The 17594-nt window shown below is 44.8% G+C and overlaps 1 protein-coding gene across 1 annotated transcript in view; it reads right to left on the bottom strand.

Annotated features, from left to right (window-relative positions):
• Window positions 1-748: 748 nt before the first annotated feature.
• LOC104133318 (synaptotagmin-like protein 2) overlaps window positions 749-17594 on the bottom strand; it is a 30888-nt gene continuing 14042 nt past the window's right edge. Inside the window, exons 5-17 of the mRNA XM_009646709.2 lie at window positions 16469-16562; window positions 16201-16294; window positions 13383-14504; window positions 12078-12176; window positions 9922-10013; window positions 9389-9490; window positions 7296-7465; window positions 6388-6490; window positions 5574-5735; window positions 4770-4848; window positions 4076-4175; window positions 2895-3100; window positions 749-1181 (exon numbers count right to left, since the gene is read on the bottom strand). Of these exons, the coding sequence (XP_009645004.1) occupies window positions 1036-1181; window positions 2895-3100; window positions 4076-4175; window positions 4770-4848; window positions 5574-5735; window positions 6388-6490; window positions 7296-7465; window positions 9389-9490; window positions 9922-10013; window positions 12078-12176; window positions 13383-14504; window positions 16201-16294; window positions 16469-16562 (2569 nt within the window). The 3' untranslated portion in view covers window positions 749-1035. The remainder of the gene's footprint in view (window positions 1182-2894; window positions 3101-4075; window positions 4176-4769; window positions 4849-5573; window positions 5736-6387; window positions 6491-7295; window positions 7466-9388; window positions 9491-9921; window positions 10014-12077; window positions 12177-13382; window positions 14505-16200; window positions 16295-16468; window positions 16563-17594) is intronic.

Below are 17594 nucleotides of genomic sequence, written 5' to 3'. Positions count from 1 at the left end.
AGGAGCCCACCCCAGGCAGCTGTAGCTCTGCAGCTGCCCTTCGCATTCATTCACCCCCTACTTACCTCTCCCACTGGCTCCCAACATCTCCTGCGTTCCAGCGTGGGTTTGACCTTTCTCTCCTGCCCTGTTGTGCCAGGTTAACACGAGACTGTTTCCTACATCATTATTTCATGTTGAAATGTTTTGCACACAAGGCATTTCAAAGGTGCGATTAGGCCCATTAGCAACGTAACCATATGGTATATTTAGGCCAGCACTTAAGTTTATATTGCACTGAAACTGTCCTTTCAATACAGAAACTTGCCCGAGGTCCCTGAGGAAGCCTGTGGGAAAGCTAGGAAAACAGCCCCTCGTTGCAAAATCCCACTAGCTGCAGGACCATCACTTCTCGCTTTCATATTAAAGCAGAAAGAAATTAATATATTGAATTCCTCACTGTTCTCCTCCTCAGGTTGCTTCATCTTCTGCTTCAAATAGGCCTCTCTCTCTTTAGATTCACCTTGAATCTCAATTATCCTCACATTAGAGATGTGTTATCACCAGCGACAAATGCAAAGCTCCCATTCTCAGCCTGTGCTGCTGGTGACTTGGAGCAATTCTACATCAAGTACAAAGTGTACCACTTGCAGGGTAATATGAATAATACCATGCTGCTGCTTTAGTACAACTACATCTCTGCACAGAAAAAAAAAAAAGGCACAAGAAACAGTAAAAAAATAAAAATATCTCCTTTTCCTTCTGCCAGTGTTCTCAGAGCTTAATGGAATGTAAAGATACTGAATATAAATGATTAAATAAAAAGGCAAATGAATTTTCTTCTCAGTCAAAATCAAGTATAGCATCAGTTTGGCATCTTCCATGTCCTCTGTCAGGGAATTAGTACTTAACATTTAACATCTCCAAAGTGCTGTCCATCAACTGTCTTATCAACCTGACACTTGCCAGCCCCGTGGATGGTCTCCATCATCTTGGTGCAGGAAGTCTCCTAATTCTAATGAACATATTCAGCCTTTCTATGGCACGAATGGTGGGTTATTTCAGTTTCTTCCTCCCTGCCAGTGAGCGCAGTGGCAGCAATCCCTCAATCCATTCATTGGTGGCTGACATCATCTCCTGCCAAAAGGCCACCTCCTCTTGCGTGGAGTCCATCCAATCCACAGAGATGCCATAGCTCAAACCTGTAAAGAACAGGAAAACTACAAGGTTGGGAGCTACATGAAGCGTTTCTACTCCATGCAAAAATACTCAATGGGATGTAACTGTTGCAGGCAGTATCTTAACATAAAAGGTGCTGACTTCCCCTCAGCAAGTTGCACCCTAAACGCTGCCTGTTCTTCTGCTAATGACCTCCATTTTACACCAGAGTTCAGAATGAAGTCAGTGTAAAAGCCACAAAATCCAAGAACCCTAAACATAACCTGTCAAGGAAAATAATGTTGGGCACAAGCCCTTTCTGCATCTTTTGGAATGGTAAAGAAGGTCTAAAAGGCTTGGTTTTCCCCCTAAAAGATTTTCTTGTGGATGGGGTGGGGTATTTGTCAAAATTCTCTTGCTCTACACTTCATTTGTATAGGAATCCGATACCAGAAGAGTGTGTACATTAATTCCAAGTAAATTGTTCAACCAAATTTTCACGTGCCAACTACTTGATAATAAGATAAAGATCTAAATTTGGATCACAGCTTATCTTGGGATCGGTATTTTTACACCTTGCTCATGAACTTATTCCTGTTGCCACTTCCCCCTGAATAGTTCACAACCCTCCTGGTGACATGTTAAGAGACTGAAAACAGAGAACACATAGGCAAATCCACTAAATATAGGTGCACCTGCAAGGCAGACCTTCCAGCTACTACTACAAGCTTTTTCCTGATACCCTCAGGGAACAGTTATCCTTTATTGCAACATGCTGAAATCTTGTGCTTGTCTTTCATCTCTCACAAAGCCCTCTTGCTTAACAATAAATAGTTTAGAAAACCTTAAATACCCCACTTACAAAAATACAAAGATGACCTGTGAAAGCCTAGGTATGGGGTACACCGAAAGCTAGGATAGGATGTTTAGAGAGGGACAAACCTCCATGATGGACAGCTGGACAATGGGAGATGGTCCCACCCGCTCTTTACAACTGTGGCTTGAAAATACTGGAATTTTCCTAACTTCAAGGATGAGTAATCCCATTGAAGTAAAACACTTCCAGCTAAGCACAGGTCTAATTCCTTCTCTGAACTGGAACCTCATGCCATCAGCTCCCAGTGGAGCAGGTGGCACCTCTGCTGAGGTCTTTCAGCACTATATCGTCTAAATAAAAACAAAGCAAAAACCCAACAGTAACACCTTAGTCTACATCCAGTCAACTCCATTATTCCGATTTGTGATTTAATTCCAGCTGATGTACTCTCAGTACTGATTACCTACCAGGTCAACTAGCGTAGCTCGCCCTGTTTGTCAAATATTAGTTATTCCTCCTCCTAAAGCATTTCAAGGGAGGAGGTGATGTGGACAGAGTCACCAGGTGGTGCTGTCCCACATGGCATTCAAGTTGTCATCAGCTCTGAGCACTCCTCCCTGGGAGGAGCAGCAATATAAGGTTGATTTGTAATGCAGCCTGCTTTCCTGTAACAGCAGGAAAACACTCTGATGGACCCAAAGAGATCCTTGAATTTTGCCAGACCTCAGAGCTGATGTTGGCAGAAAATGTGGAAATAGAGGGTTGCTATCATGGTACCAGGGCCGCCTCCATGCCAGACACAGTGCAAGTACCGAGATTCTCACCAATTACTGAGACTCCCCATCCCTGGTTTCTTCCCAACAGGAAAATTCCTCCCATTATATCTTGTGGCCCAGCAATACGGTAACAGTATTAATTTAATGTAAAGGAAATCACTTACCTGTCCCGAGCCCCAGCCTGATTCCTCCAAGGAAATGGTTGGTAAGTTTTTCATGATCCCACACAGTCAGTTCAACACAAGCATCCTTTAGATCCTCTGTATGAAAGCCATCATATACAATAGTGTGATTGAAAACAGGGTTTGTGTCTCTTTTTATCACTCGGGTCTTTTGGTAACTCTTCTTACTGGTGTCTGGAAGCACATAGCTTTGAGAGGAGAAAAAATACAGCATGTAGTATAGAACATCACCTGAGATTTTAATTGCTCCTACGAAATTCCACGGTCTAAACAAGCCTCAGCTCTGAAGAAAGGAGGAATTGGGTCTCAACATGAGAAATCTCTGTAGATTTAATGGGAAATGTTCATAATTCCCAGATGAAACTTTTTTTTGCCAAGAAAATCCATTTTAAAAGCAACGATTTTCAGAAAGGAGGGTACTTGCTTAAAATTTCCTGCTTTTGGCAATTTTTTTTTTAAACTGACATTCTACATTAAAAATGTACATTACTTTCACATATTTCTATTTTAATAAATTTTCATCACTTAGATGCCTAAGAGGGCATTTCAAAATGGTCAGTTAGGCCTCTTGAGCAGCAAACCTTTCTACAGGAGAACTCTATAAAGATTTAAAATATAGAAAAAACACGGTGAGCACTTCAAAGTGCTGAAAAAAATCTTAAAATCCCCTTAAAAGATTTTAATTTTCTGGAATATTTGCAGCACCTTTTCCCATATAACAGGAGAACCAATTCTGTAGGCTGCAGAAAAAATGCACATACTAAATTCTAGAGAAGATCAAAGCAGGTACGTCGGTATGTCAGTTCTGGTGAGTCCCTAACAAACTCCCAAACTTTGCATGCAAGCCTGTATCAAGGCAAAATTCACAACTTCAGGTGAACACACTGGGCTGAGGTGCAGGGCCCATGCATTCCTCTCACTCAGATGTTATTGAGGCAAATCACTGAGTGAGTCACAGACAGTGATTGACCAAGAGCACAGCAAAGATTTTTCTAATTTGGCCATGAGTGAATAACAAGGGCAATTCTCTCCCACAGAGCCCAACACAACACAAAGGCTGTACAGTACGGAAACACTCACCTAGCAGTGAGCCTGAGAAAAACATACCGCTTTGTGGAGGCACAGACCCAGGATCAAAGCCAATACCATGCTCCTGCACTTACCATTTCACAAAGGAGTCAACTCCAGAAGGACGCAACTGCAGCAGGTCCTTGACGTCTTTGACCCAAATGTGAACTTCGCCAGAGGGAGGATTCTTGGGACCTGCCATTTAGGAGAAGAGAAAAACTGTCACGCCAGCCCTTACAATAGCTAGCAAAATGACAAGGCTTCTTCTCCAGAGACCTGAGGGAGCAGCAAAATGACTTCTCTGCGTACTCACTCCCTCGCAAGCTCTGCACCCCTCTGCCTGGGTGCCACAGCACTACTACCAGCCCCAACATACATGCAGCTGCTGAGGGCTCCTGACACAATGTGCTGATGCTGCTTTGAAACAGGAAAAGAGAAGGAACTGCTGGGCAAACCCAACCTCGTGCCTGCCCCATGGTAAGAGGGGCTGTGTGCTGCTGCCGCCACATCACAGCACCCTACAGTGCCCACAGCATTCATAACAGCTGATGAGTTTGAGATTGTTGAGCCCTTCCTCTCTCCCCAACAACTTCCCAATAAATCCAGATGTGAAAATCAGACGTAGGCTGCAGATAGTGCTCACAAGCACTGCTGGTTGTGCCTTTGTGCTGATCCATAAGATCTTGCTCTAATGAGATTGCTCTTTAAGCAGCCCTTACACAGATGAGGCATTGCAAGTTGCACATCTACATACGGGCAATACTTCTTAATGCATGAAACACATTTTACCTAGGCTTCCTGGAGGAACATACTTAATGGACAGATTCATCACTCCTCGATGATCCACACCGTTAACAGCAGAAAGGCTCTGAAACAGAGTTATGATTGACTGAACGAGGGATTGTGTAAACATAGCAAGGCAAACAGCTTTTAAGTTCAATGGATAAACTCTGATCTTGCATGGCTGGAGCAGCCCGTTCCCGGGGCAGTTCCTTTCTTTGTGGCTTTGTTCTCAAACTCAGTCCCTCAGAACCAAAAGCCTGAGGATTCAGAGCAAGGCTGCCTTTCCAGACACGTCCAGCTGGACATAATTAAACATCTTAGTTCTGAAAGACAAATGCCCTTTATTTTCTGAAAAGGGATCTCAAATCAGACCTCTGAACCTAGAAGTATGCAGGAAGCTGTACAAGCTTTACAAAAAGCGGCACCTGAATATTTACCTCTCAAGGCATGTTCAACTGCATCACCTAGTACTCTGCTGTCTATTTTTAAGGGATGGTCTTTATGTGAGGAGAAAGAGAGGCAAAGTCATGACAGAGTTTCTGTTGATTAGCATCAGATCACATTTATGAAAGTGTCTGTACAGATCAGTCACCAAATAAGACCCAAGAAGGCCTGTGTTCAGAGCACTGAATACTGCACTAACGTGTTTAAGGCTTGCGGTTGTCTTACTGCGCTTCCCTAGGTACAGTTCAGGTTGTTCTGCTCCACCACACCACCCAAAGACCTCAGAGGAGTCAGGAAGGACTTCTGCCACCCCTAAAGGCTTCAGGGTTGGGCTAGGAAGGGGGACTGCAGCTGAGACACACTTACTCGAGGCTTCAGTGGATACCAGTTGAGTTTCCTATTGCTCCAGTCCCAGCTGGCCAAGTCTACTTCGATCTCTCCGAGGAAACTGTTACGTCCCAGTGGATCATTGTGCCAAACAGAGAGATTTAATTTTTGGATCAGCAATACCATTTTCTCTATTTTATACTAGAGGAAGAAAGAGAAGTCAGGTTGTTCACATTTTTCTTCTGTTTCTTTCACAAGCAGAAATAAACTACTCAAGCTTGAATAAGCTCTGGCTAAGACACTCAAACCCACTCCACACATGCTCTAATGGACTGGCCTTGCTCTGAACATCTTTTTTTGTCCTGCAGCAATACCACTACCCTGACAAAGCTTTTCTGCTGAGCACAGGGAAACCTAGCACTCCATTTATCACAGGGCAAAACCAATATTCTTTCAAGAATTATTAACACAGGCCGAGGCATTATTAAATAATCCTCTATGCTTTGATGAGTAAGAGCACATAACGAAGACCTTTCTTGCTAGTGCCTCACGTCGTGACTGTGCACCAGGGAAGCGAAGAACACCCCTTGCTCTGGCTGAAGACAGCACAGGCTGCAGGTCCCTATCTCATCCAGAGAGATGAGATGCAGTTTTGACAGTGAAATCTTGGGTGCCGCACAGATGAGTGCAGAACCTTTAACAACTCTGCCCTCACACACCCAAGGGAAGAGCAGTGCAGCATTGGTGGGAGGCAGGCAAAGAAGCCTGGCCAAGAAGGCAGGATCTTTTCAGACCTGACGTGGTACAGGTGCCTGCTACAACACAGGTTTTCAGAGCATGTATTGGTTCTTACCCGTAACACCTCATTGTAAATGGGATTCACTGTCCTCTTCTTCACTGATGTTTTCCTCTTACCCATTCTAGCTTTGTCTGGGAGCAGGTAAGTTTTAACATACCTGGAAAAGAAAACAAACTTCAGCTGGATATTGTTCCATAACACCATGCCCTAATAAGCGGGCAACACTTGTGAACAGTGACATGGAAACAAAAGACCTGGAGCTGACTCTTTGAAGGCAAAACTAATTAAGAGACCTGGTAGGATATTAACGTGGTTTGCATGTGAAGTTATAAATCTCACTGGAGATGGGTGGATGCCACCAGCACTCAGAACAGGCAGCTATTTAAGCAATATAGGAAGCCAGCAAGGGCATATATCCATTTTCTGAAATGTCCATAACTATAGCATCTCTGTGCATTCAAAATCAGGGTGAAATTAGGCAGGAGGAAAGAAGTGGAATGTCTTTAAGCCTCTCTCTCAGAGTTCAAATCCAAGCTTCTTTTCATCATCTTTCAAACTAGAGATCCCTAACCTCTGTACAACTACCATTGTGCCCCTCACAGTGCTTCTTTATAGACTTTCTTTTCATTTAGATATGTGTCTGCATCACCAGTTATTACCAAAGTGTATGGGTAGATCAAACTTCTCAGGGACACAGAGCATACTCCAGTGATAACAGGAATGGTCTTTGTAGTGATTAAAGCTTTCTCAATCTGTTCAAATTTAAGTCTGTGGGAACATATTTACTGATGCTAATGGCTCCAGAACTATCAGTTAGGAGAGTCCCAGCAGTAAGCATGTACCAGAAGTCTGAAGGAAGGAAGAAACCAGGACATTTAAAAAAGGAAAACATAAGAAAAAAAATCCTCCAGAACACAAAATTCAGCAATGTAGGAGTCACAAGGCACCAAAGCGTCACTCACGGGTCAGATCTGCCTTTCTTCTCATCCACGACAGCCAAATCTTTGCACTGGGACACGTGAACCTGGAACTCACGGTTCTTCTCGTCATAGTCTAGAGCAAACTCCACAGTACCTTGGGCATCCACACTCCCAAAATCGCCACTGTAGACACTGAGCACACTGCCACTCACCTGCCAGGTGGAAGAGCAAGGTCAGCGCCAATGAAATGGGCACCCTCCTGACTTGGTTTCTGGACAAAGATGATAGTCTGCAAAGTGCATTCCCAGAGAAATAATCTGCAATTTCTGTGCTCGTGTAGTATGGTGTCCTTGACACAGAAATGGTACACATCTGCAGCTGTGCTCAAACAAGCAAAGGTTGGGGAACCCGAATAAGGGTCTCAGAAGGATGTGCTATCCTATACCATGACTCAGAAGTGCAATTCTCCACAACGCTCAATAAATGCAGAAGATTTTTCACCCCTAAATCCCCAAAACTTTGGGAAACAGTGTCAAATAAGACTGGGGGGGCCTCACAAGTCTCTTCCCTTTCCCTATGCTTACAGTACCAAGACCTGCTATCCTGACCCAGTCTCATCACTAAGAAAGAAATATATTGAGAGAACTTGAACTATCTGTATATAAACTTATTATTTCTGGTAGATGTAGCCACACAATTGTCAATTAATTTTTAAAACAGGCTAGTAAGAACCATATCAGTCTATAAATACAGGAAAAACTATTACTCTCTTGCTGCTTGCTCACAATGTGCATGGAGCTGTACAAAACAGAAATAGCTATAACCCCTGTCCTGAAGAGCCACTGTCCCACCAGAGACAGCCTGTGTGCATCTACTTGCCACAAAAGCACAGGAAATGACATTTCTACAGGCATAAACCGAGGGGTAGGCACCCAAGAGTCACTTGCTTTCCCAGAACAAACTGCATTTGCCCATAGGCCTTGGGGTTCTTTTTTCAAGGCTTTGTCTTTCACTGGTAGAAAGTGATGAAGCAGAAACAAAACACAGCTCCAGAAAGATGAGAGAATTTTCTATTGCATCAATCACTCGTGTTTCCTGATGTGATAGCATAAAAGCTAATGCCGTTTACAAAGCAAATAATTAACCCTCTTGGCACTTTTCTGTGGTACAATCATGAGCATTTATCAAAAAACTTTCCAAGTAATTAACCCAATTCTTCTCTGTCTTCCCCTACTTCCTGCGGTTCTGAATGTCGTTCTGTTTTGACCTACAACAACCTGTTAAACATCTCGGTCCTTGGAGCTGCATTTCCCATCCCATCAGGATACTCACCCCAGCAGAGAATCCTGAGAAAGATTTTCAACAACACCTGTGTGACTTGGACACAAAAGGCTCATTTATGGCTCCCAGACTCTCCAGACTAGGAGAAGGACTCGTGCCCCAAAGCGCAAGGGTTTTTTTTAACATATTTATCTGCATGCATGACCTCTCCCTAACAGCTTTGCTTCACATAATATTCTTTAAATCTCACATATACACCTTGGAGATACCTATTACAGTAATACAGCAAATTCAAGCACTTCTAAGCAACCCCCCACAAAACACTGTCTCTAAGGAATCTTTTAAAAATGCTCAACTAAACATACTCGGCTATTTTCAACTTTCCGTAGAAGTTGAGGCTCTACATCACGCTTTTGCTGTCCAACTCTGAGCTCCCTCGAATTTGCTGATAAAGTGAAGGATGAGCTTGCAGAGGGCACCTGTCTGCAGTCCCAGCTCTCCCAGAGCTGGACGACAAACATGACATTTAATAGCTTTGTGCCTCATTTCCCCACCCAGAAAAAGCCCTTTCCTGCACACTGCCAGGCTTCGGAACATCCGCACTTTGGAGCGCAGGCTATCGCTTACTGTGAATTTGTCTAACAACAACCCAGTGGGTCTCTAATTTGAGATGGTACCTTGAGACGCTCCTTTAAAGCAAGTAAGTAATTAAACATCACCATTCTTTTAACAATGTACCATGCAGAAACCAACAGGATACTCCGGAGGCCACATCATCTGTCTCAGCCTAAATGCAGTGTCACCGCATCCGACTGACAAACCCTCTCAGCAAGATGTACGCGTTAAATACCTACCGAGGAGACAGATGCCATGTCGGACGAGTGGCTGCCAATGCTAGGCGTCTTTTTGTGCTTGTTAAACTGGAAGCTGATTTCCGAAGCCGTGTCTGATTCAGTCTGCTCAGAAAATAACAAGCATCTTTAAGCTCTGCCGTATGAGCACTTTGAAACACTACAGAGAAAAACCAATAGCTCAGCAGAGTCCCATTAAGCAGCGATCAGGTTAGGAGAGTGGAGGAGAGCGCAGGGAGTCTCCCCAGAGACATTCCCTCTGACCGGCAGTGAACGTCATCATTAACTGCCTCCAAACAGAGCTGCATGCAACTGCCTGGGTTCTTGGGAAGGGCACAGAATAGTGTGCTTTGAGACAGAGGGAAACACTAGAACTCCTCCAGGATGGAAGGGTTAGTCCCTGTTTTGAGGGGGCTTTTTTTCTTAAGGCTTTTCTCATTTATTTACGGCATAACCAAGGAACATTCTCATGAAACTGACTGCCGTTCAGGGGATGCTGTGAACATTATTCCAGCCATTTCTGGCATCTAGCCTACCTCAGACAACAGGAGAGGAGAGGATCTGCTCAGCTCTTTGACTCTTTCAGGTTCAAGAAACTGATGTGGTACCAAATGAGGTTTATTGTACGCTGTAGGTACAAACAAAAAAAAGGCATCAGGATATCTTGTCAGAGTCAGGAAAATGTAAGAAAGCCACATTTTGTTTAAGGGCACAAGGAAGGAGGAAAAGCTTGTGGGAGGCACCGGAGTACCACCCACTTGCCCCAGCTCTGTTGTCTGCCATTGAAGCTGACCCTCCCCAAGATAAAAACCGCTAGCTAACATCTTAAAGCTATTTTCAATGTGTTTCCGTTCAATGTGTGGGAGTGTGCAAACTCCCTCTAGTGACTAATTTAATTCACTTATTAGCCTAAGGATGTGTATCTTGTTTGCACCACTTTCTCTGAGTAGATTTAATTTAGACAAAACCATACAGATCTGCCTTCTTGTCAAAGAAACCAAACATGCTCACATTTTCATCTCATAGCATATTGCCCTGTAGAAAAGAGCTGTAAAGTATTTATGCCTATTATTTCACCATTTCATACACCTCTCAATTACTCTGCTAGACAAAGAGGTGGACAATAGCCTGGTATTTAAAAGAAAAGAGTCAGAAAGCTTCATCTCAACTTAGAAAGACCGTTATTGGACTGCTTAAACGTCTAACCAAAACCTGTTTGCCATATATTTGTCTTTTCTCAGTAACTCCCTTGAAGATGACTGTCTTCATCCCAGAAGAACTAGTTCTTAGAAGATATATGTGCATAAACATGCATGCTCGTATACACACTTGTTTAGCATGTTAGCCATGATGATACATTCTTCAGTGCTCAAAATGCCCATAAGATTCTTTGCCATTTTCCTTTTATATGATTCACCTTTTGTATGATTTACCACGCATTTGATATTTGCCATTTTTTATTTCCAAACATGAGCAAAGCATTAAACCTAGCCCTCTCCACAGACAGCTTCTTATACTGCAAACAAGTAAGTGTAACTCTTGTAGAGAAGGGTTTCTGAGAGTTTGTGGCACTAAATATGTGGCACATAAATAAGGCTTAATAAGGGGCAGCTAAAATCTTGGCCGTCTGTGTGAAGACCATGTCACTGAACGACAATGCACGTGGGACCTGAAGCTTCAAGCCACCGTGTGGTACGACATACGTTGCTGCGCCATATGACAGGGCACACACTTGGCACGAGGCTACCAGACGGGGTGGGTGCAGTTACAGGGTGATGGGCGATGCAGCATGTCCCACCCGCAGGCTGCCTGCGACACAGCCCTGAAGGGGACTCTCCTCCCTCTCATAACCAGGGTCAGGCTTACTTAAGCAGTCTTGATTGCTTCCTCTAAGTGGCTTTACCCTTCCTTGGGCATTGCCTTCCCAGCCTTCTCACCTCAGTCCTGGCAGCCTTGGCCTTACCACTTTGCTTTTAGGCAAGCTCTTAGCTGTCCCCTTGGGCTTGCCGGTTTGCACCTTTTGGGGACTTTTATTGGCTTTCTCGGCCACAGAGGCTGCTGCCTTCCTTCAGGCCCCTGTCCTTGGCTGCTGCTTTCTTGGGCTTCTTGGTGGCACAGACAGGTTTCTTGGCCACGGGCTTCTTCAGGTTTGCTGCTGCCTTCTTGGTTGCCTTCTCCTTAGTTTGTCTTGCTTTCTCAGGGAGAAACTACCACCATAAAGTATGTCCCAGCTGGTAGCTGAGATCAGGCCAGCAGAGGGGGTCTGCTCTGGGTGAGGTGAGAGGCTCAGACTGGGCACTGCAAGCCCAGTAAGCGTGTGACAGGAGTTGGCGGCATGACTCGCGTGCTGGATGCAAGCTCTGGCACCTCCAATCCATCCACTGCACAGGCTGCCATGCAGCTCCCACAGTACGCGGTGGGGAAGAGGAGACACGGGTACAAGCTTCTTGCCAACCCTCTGAAGCCCTTCTGTTTTTTGCTGAAGACACTGAGTAACATACCATTAATCTAGCTGCAATTTCCTGGCTGAATTAAATTTTAGGCACTGTAAGCTCTCTAATTTGATGATGAAACAATATGTCATTTTCCTTGCCTGGTACATGCACAGAAGCACCAGGGATGCAGAACTCGGGCATAATATATTACCTTTAGGGAATGTAAACCAAAAAGGAGAAGGAAAGATGTTACTCACTCTCTGTGGTTGTGTAAATGTTCACCATGCTCTTTGCAAGGTTAAAGCTATTTGCTCGGGCCAATGCCTGAGCAGCAGGAGAATGATCCCCATCTTCCTCTGGAATACACGAAAAGCCAAATCAACATGGTAAATAAATAAACAAACACAAATGGGCAGTGTGTCAACAAGCACGCGTGTGTGTGTGTCTCTCCTGGCTTGTTCACTCTGCTTAGAACACATTGCAGTTACATTACACAGGGCTGCTTTCAAATCAGTGTGCTTTAAAGGCTGTCTCCAAGAAAAACTCTTCACACTATGATGGGAAATGTAAACACTAGGTTAATCCAGTCCCTAAAACAGACCAGCACTTGCAAAGAGTTTCTAGTGAAACACAGCCGTCTGCTAATATCATCCTGAAATGAATGTAATAATAAGGTATAAACCTGGAAAATATAAGAATGATCTGGTATAGAAAGGAAATATTTATCTTTATCTGAAGTGCAACTCAGGATTTTCATACAAATGTTCTAAGAGGTAGGAAATAAGCCAAGAAATGATACAGTTAAACATCAAAATCAGATAAGTCTATGGAAAATCCTTTCAAATAGGTCTTACCAAGGTAACTTTTACTCATATTGACTGTCACCACAAGAGCCTGTCAAACCCAGAGAGAGACCGATAAAGTGGTGATAATATTGACACCATCATGGTTGAGAAGATGGTATCAGAACCCAGAAAGATCAGACTCCTTGTTCAGTCACTTTGGTTGTAGTTTAATATCCGTGAGTGAAATAAAGTAAGTTCCTGTGAAAATGTCATTTAAACACTGACAGCCAGTGGTTATAATCAAGGTAGCCTAACAGCCCATGTATTTATTAAACACTTTGTTTCACACTTTATTTCTTCTATTTGCATCAGACTTATTTCTACCACCACAACGAATTCCTCCAGCCCCACATGTGAAGAAAGTACAGTCTTCCCAGTGAGTGAAATAAAGTAAGTTCCTGTGACATGCTGTAGGTAGCGCTAAAGAAATAGAGGGCTTTCCCGAGCAGAGGTGCTTGCAGGTAAGGCACGAGGGCTGGTAGTGGGGAGGAAGGCAAGGGAACATGGCACCTTTTACACTTGCACCACGCTACACAGAATTTGTTTCCAGAGCTGTTTGTTAAACACATTCCACACATGCTAACTCTGCACAAAACGCAATATGGGATAAGTGGACAAATGAAGAAAACGTGCAAAATGCAGAAGGGCTAGCGAAGAAAAGAGGCTTAGGGATGACCCTCTACTGGGATTTCAGAGTGCAGTTACAGCCCTCAGTACCTGAGTAAACAGCTGAGTCTGTTCCCTGAACTGCTTCTCTCTCTCTGGCTGGCTCATCGGGTGTTTGCTTGTCTGAAGACTCACACGTTTTTTCCTCAGGTAGCTCTCCACTTATTTCCATGTTGTCATGAGTGCCCAAATCAGATCTTTCCTCTTTCTCAACATCGTTTTCACCATCTGTAAGTACAGGCTCGATCAGTATCTGCACCGTGCTCGCCAGGGAATTCACTGTGTGCTTGCACTCTTCTGCCACGATAAACTCGTCTGTAGGCGTCTCTGGCTCAAATGTGCTGCCAGACACTTCTTTGGTAGGCGACTCGATTTTGACGGAAGGTGCTCGCACAGGCAATCTGGATTTCTTGGAGCAGCGCTGTGCTGCCTTCTCTTCCTCTGGCACAGGCGGCTTCCCATTGCTTTCACTCACTGAGTTATTTCTTGTAACCAGGCTGCCTTTGCTCTTGGCATACACGGATCTAGGAACATTGGAAACCAAGCCCTTCCTTGCAGGGGTTACATAACTTGGTTCTTCCTCACTAGAAGACAAGGTTATTGTCCTTTTGTAGGGGGTTCTTGTTTTGGTGAAGGGGCCAGGTTTTTCTTCGCTGTTCTGGCCTTGCCCAGACTGCGCAGAGAGTGAGCGGCACAGCTTGAACTGCCTACCGTCTGCCTCCGCCCAGCTTGGGTCCTCCGGCACGTTTCCCGCTGTCACAGAGTCTGCTCCCTTCTCCCAGAAGTTCTTCAAGTTCTTGAAGTGTTCACGATCGAGGCCGATATCCTCTTCTTTGTTACTCATTGATGAGATTGTATAGTTCACACCTTGCTTCACAGCCTGGCCGCCTTCCCCCTCTGCGGTCAGTAGCCTGGGGCCCGACAGCAGCTTTCTATTTGTGAGGCTGTTCTCTGCTGGCCCCACGTGATTCACAAACTGCTCGGATCGGGGGAAAGTTCTGCTTGGTTTCCTCTTAACTGGTATCTTGCTGGGAGTGTAAGTTTCTTCAGGTGGAGTTTTTGCCCCCGCTGTGGTGCCAGTGGCCCCATCAAGAGCTTCTCCTCCAGCTGCACTGCTGGGCTGAGGCACAGCATCCTCCGAAAGCTTGGTGGGCAATGGAAACACTCCATGACCTACAATGACAACAAATGCTCACAGCCTGTCCCACCACATCACATTGTATTTCCCTGGAAGGTCTGGGCTGCAGCTTCTCAAAGCCAGAGGCAGTTTCCAGAAACCACCTAATTCTTCCCCATTTTGAGACTCTAGCAAGCCTCCTTCCATCTGAAGAAAGCCCTGAAACCCCCAGCCCTTCTCTCTGCAACAAGACATGGAAAAAATCCACTGAGCTCTAAATTGTTGCTGTGAGTTGGGGATTTGTTTGCAGCTTTGCTTTCAGTTTGGCAGCTTTCCTACTGGCTATTTGCTATATACCAAAAATACACTATACATTCAGGGCAGGAAAAAGAAGGTAACTTGGATCTGTGAGTTAAGGAGCTGTGAGCCAAGCACTCAGTTTAAAACGTACTGAGAGCCAGAAGTTTTAGTCACTTTTTTTTTTTTTTCTTGGTCCCTGCTGCCTTGGGCATAATTCATACAAATGCTGGCAGCCCATCCTTACATGCCAAGGTAAGAAATACTCTGTTATTCATTTGAACGCAGACAAAAAAGCATCTTCCCTCTTGGTGTTTAACGCTGAGTAACAAAAATGCCAGTGCCTCACTGAACAAAAACCTTACCTTTTCTAGACAAATGCAAGCTGTTTGTTGCAGCCACAAATGGACTTGTTCCAGTGTCACTCTCTGAGGAAGAGACATCATGTATACTGGATCTCTGAATGGAAAACAAACCCTATCAGTGTATATAAACTGGCAAGACTGGTAAAATGTATTTTATTTGACCACAGACACCAGTGCAGGCATAGTGTGCAGCCCCCATCGAATGTTTTGGGTTGGAGGGGACCACTAGAGGTCATCGAGTCCAACCCCCCTGCAGTCAGCAGGGACACCGCCAACTAGATCAGGTTGCTCAGAGCCCCATCCAACCTGGCCTTGAATGTTTCCAGGGATGGGGCCTCCACTACCTCTCTGGGCAACCTGTTCCAGTGGTTTACCACCCTCATTGTAAAGAATTTTTTCCTTATATCTAGCCTAAACCTACCCCGATTTAGTTTAAAACCATTACCCCTTGTCCTAACGCAGCTGGCCCTACTAAAAAGGTTTTCCCCCTCTTTCCTATAGGCCCCCTTTAGGTACTGAAAGGCCGCAATCAGGTCTCCCCGCAGCCTTCTTTTCTCTAGACTGAACAAGCCCAACTCTCTCAGCCTGTCCTCATAGGAGAGGTGCTCCAGCCCTCGGATCATTTTAGTAGCCCTCTTCTGGACCCGCTCCAACACTTCCATGTCCTTCTTGTGCTGAGGGCTCCAGAGCTGGACGCAGTACTCTAGGTGAGGTCTCACCAGAGCTGAGTAGAGGGGCAGAATTACCTCCCTCGACCTGCTGGCCACGCTCCTCCTGATGCAGCCCAGAGTACGGTTGGCCTTCTGGGCTGCCAGGGCACATTGCCGGCTCATGTCCAGCTTTTTATCCACCAGCACCCCCAAGTCCCTCTCGGCAGGGCTGCTCTCAATCCTTTTTTGTCCCTTTTTTTTTTTTTCTTGGTCCCTGCTGCCTTGGGCATAATTCATACAAATGCTGGCAGCCCATCCTTACATGCCAAGGTAAGAAATACTCTGTTATTCATTTGAACGCAGACAAAAAAGCATCTTCCCTCTTGGTGTTTAACGCTGAGTAACAAAAATGCCAGTGCCTCACTGAACAAAAACCTTACCTTTTCTAGACAAATGCAAGCTGTTTGTTGCAGCCACAAATGGACTTGTTCCAGTGTCACTCTCTGAGGAAGAGACATCATGTATACTGGATCTCTGAATGGAAAACAAACCCTATCAGTGTATATAAACTGGCAAGACTGGTAAAATGTATTTTATTTGACCACAGACACCAGTGCAGGCAGTGTGTGCAGCCCCTGCCAGTAGGTGCAGACTACGTCAAGGTCCAAGGAGTAACGATACAAAGTGCAGAGGCTGTGCCTATACTACCTTGTGTGATGCAGAGAGTGGGAGAGGAAGTCTCGGCTTCGGTTTTGGCAAGATTTTACGCTCCTCTGTGGTATCAAGAGCAGGTGGGCTGGATCTGTGGGAGAGGAGAAACACGTGAGCAAGGAGATCAATGGTAGCGATGTGGATCAGGCAGTCTTCCACATCATGTCAGTTCTGTTCAACTACTTTGCCACTTTTATCTACTGACCCAGCCCCGTATAAGGCTGCCCAGAGCTGGTGCCTTCATTTATTTTCTCCATTACTGCTTGGAAGGACCGGGGAACATGTTAAATGGCCTGAACTTGGAGTAAGGATGAGTCTCCCACTGCAGTCAGTACAGAACTTGCTCAGTAAAAACAAGTGTCAACTTCTAGGTTTATTCAGACATTCCTTTTCTGGGAAAAAACACAGGAAGCAGCAGTGCCAGAAGAGCCCAAGTGCCAGGCAGGAGGGAGATGTATTTCCATGCTGTGGCCCAGGAAGGAACAGGCCACATCTCCCAGTTTAGGCCAAAGGCATAACCAGATTGATGAAGGATTTAGAAAATACAAGAATGATTATGACAAAAATAGTTAGGGCAAAGCTATAGTACAGGATATAAATCTCCATGTTTGGGATGTAAGTTAATTACTAACTGCCTGGTAAATAAACGGCAGAAACACAGTTTATTTGACTGTTCCTACCATTTTGGGGAGTGACTAGTGGTGGCTGCTCTCTAGACGGAGAACAGCAGTCAAGCTGGTGAGATTTCAGATGAAAATGCTTTGTGCTTTGGGTTGAATGAGAAAAACAAAGCAAGCTTTTCAGGATTTAATCAGCCCCCCCCCGCCCCCCAAAACATTAGGACCATTGCTGTGCTGGTAAAGCAGGAGCATCTTGGGCTTGTTGACTCCGGATCCTTCATTAAGCAACACCCAATGATCAGCTGCAAGAGGTTTGGAAGTGTCAAGGCCTATTTTTAATACTTAACTGGAGCAATGGCCACCTGTGAAAAATGATTCCTCATTCTGCTGACAAAAAAATGCAAATGAGATGGGAGCAACAATTAATGAATATGTGAATATTTTAATGGCTTCTCCATAGTCCACAAATATTGAGTGCGGTCACTTATTTGCTCGCTGAAGTG

The sequence above is a fragment of the Egretta garzetta genome, unplaced genomic scaffold (assembly GCF_000687185.1).
Source record: "Egretta garzetta isolate BGI_Z169 unplaced genomic scaffold, ASM68718v1 scaffold411, whole genome shotgun sequence".
Taxonomy (NCBI): domain Eukaryota; kingdom Metazoa; phylum Chordata; class Aves; order Pelecaniformes; family Ardeidae; genus Egretta; species Egretta garzetta.
Note: the sequence above shows the minus strand (reverse complement) of the source record. Positions and strands in the feature narration are given on the sequence as shown.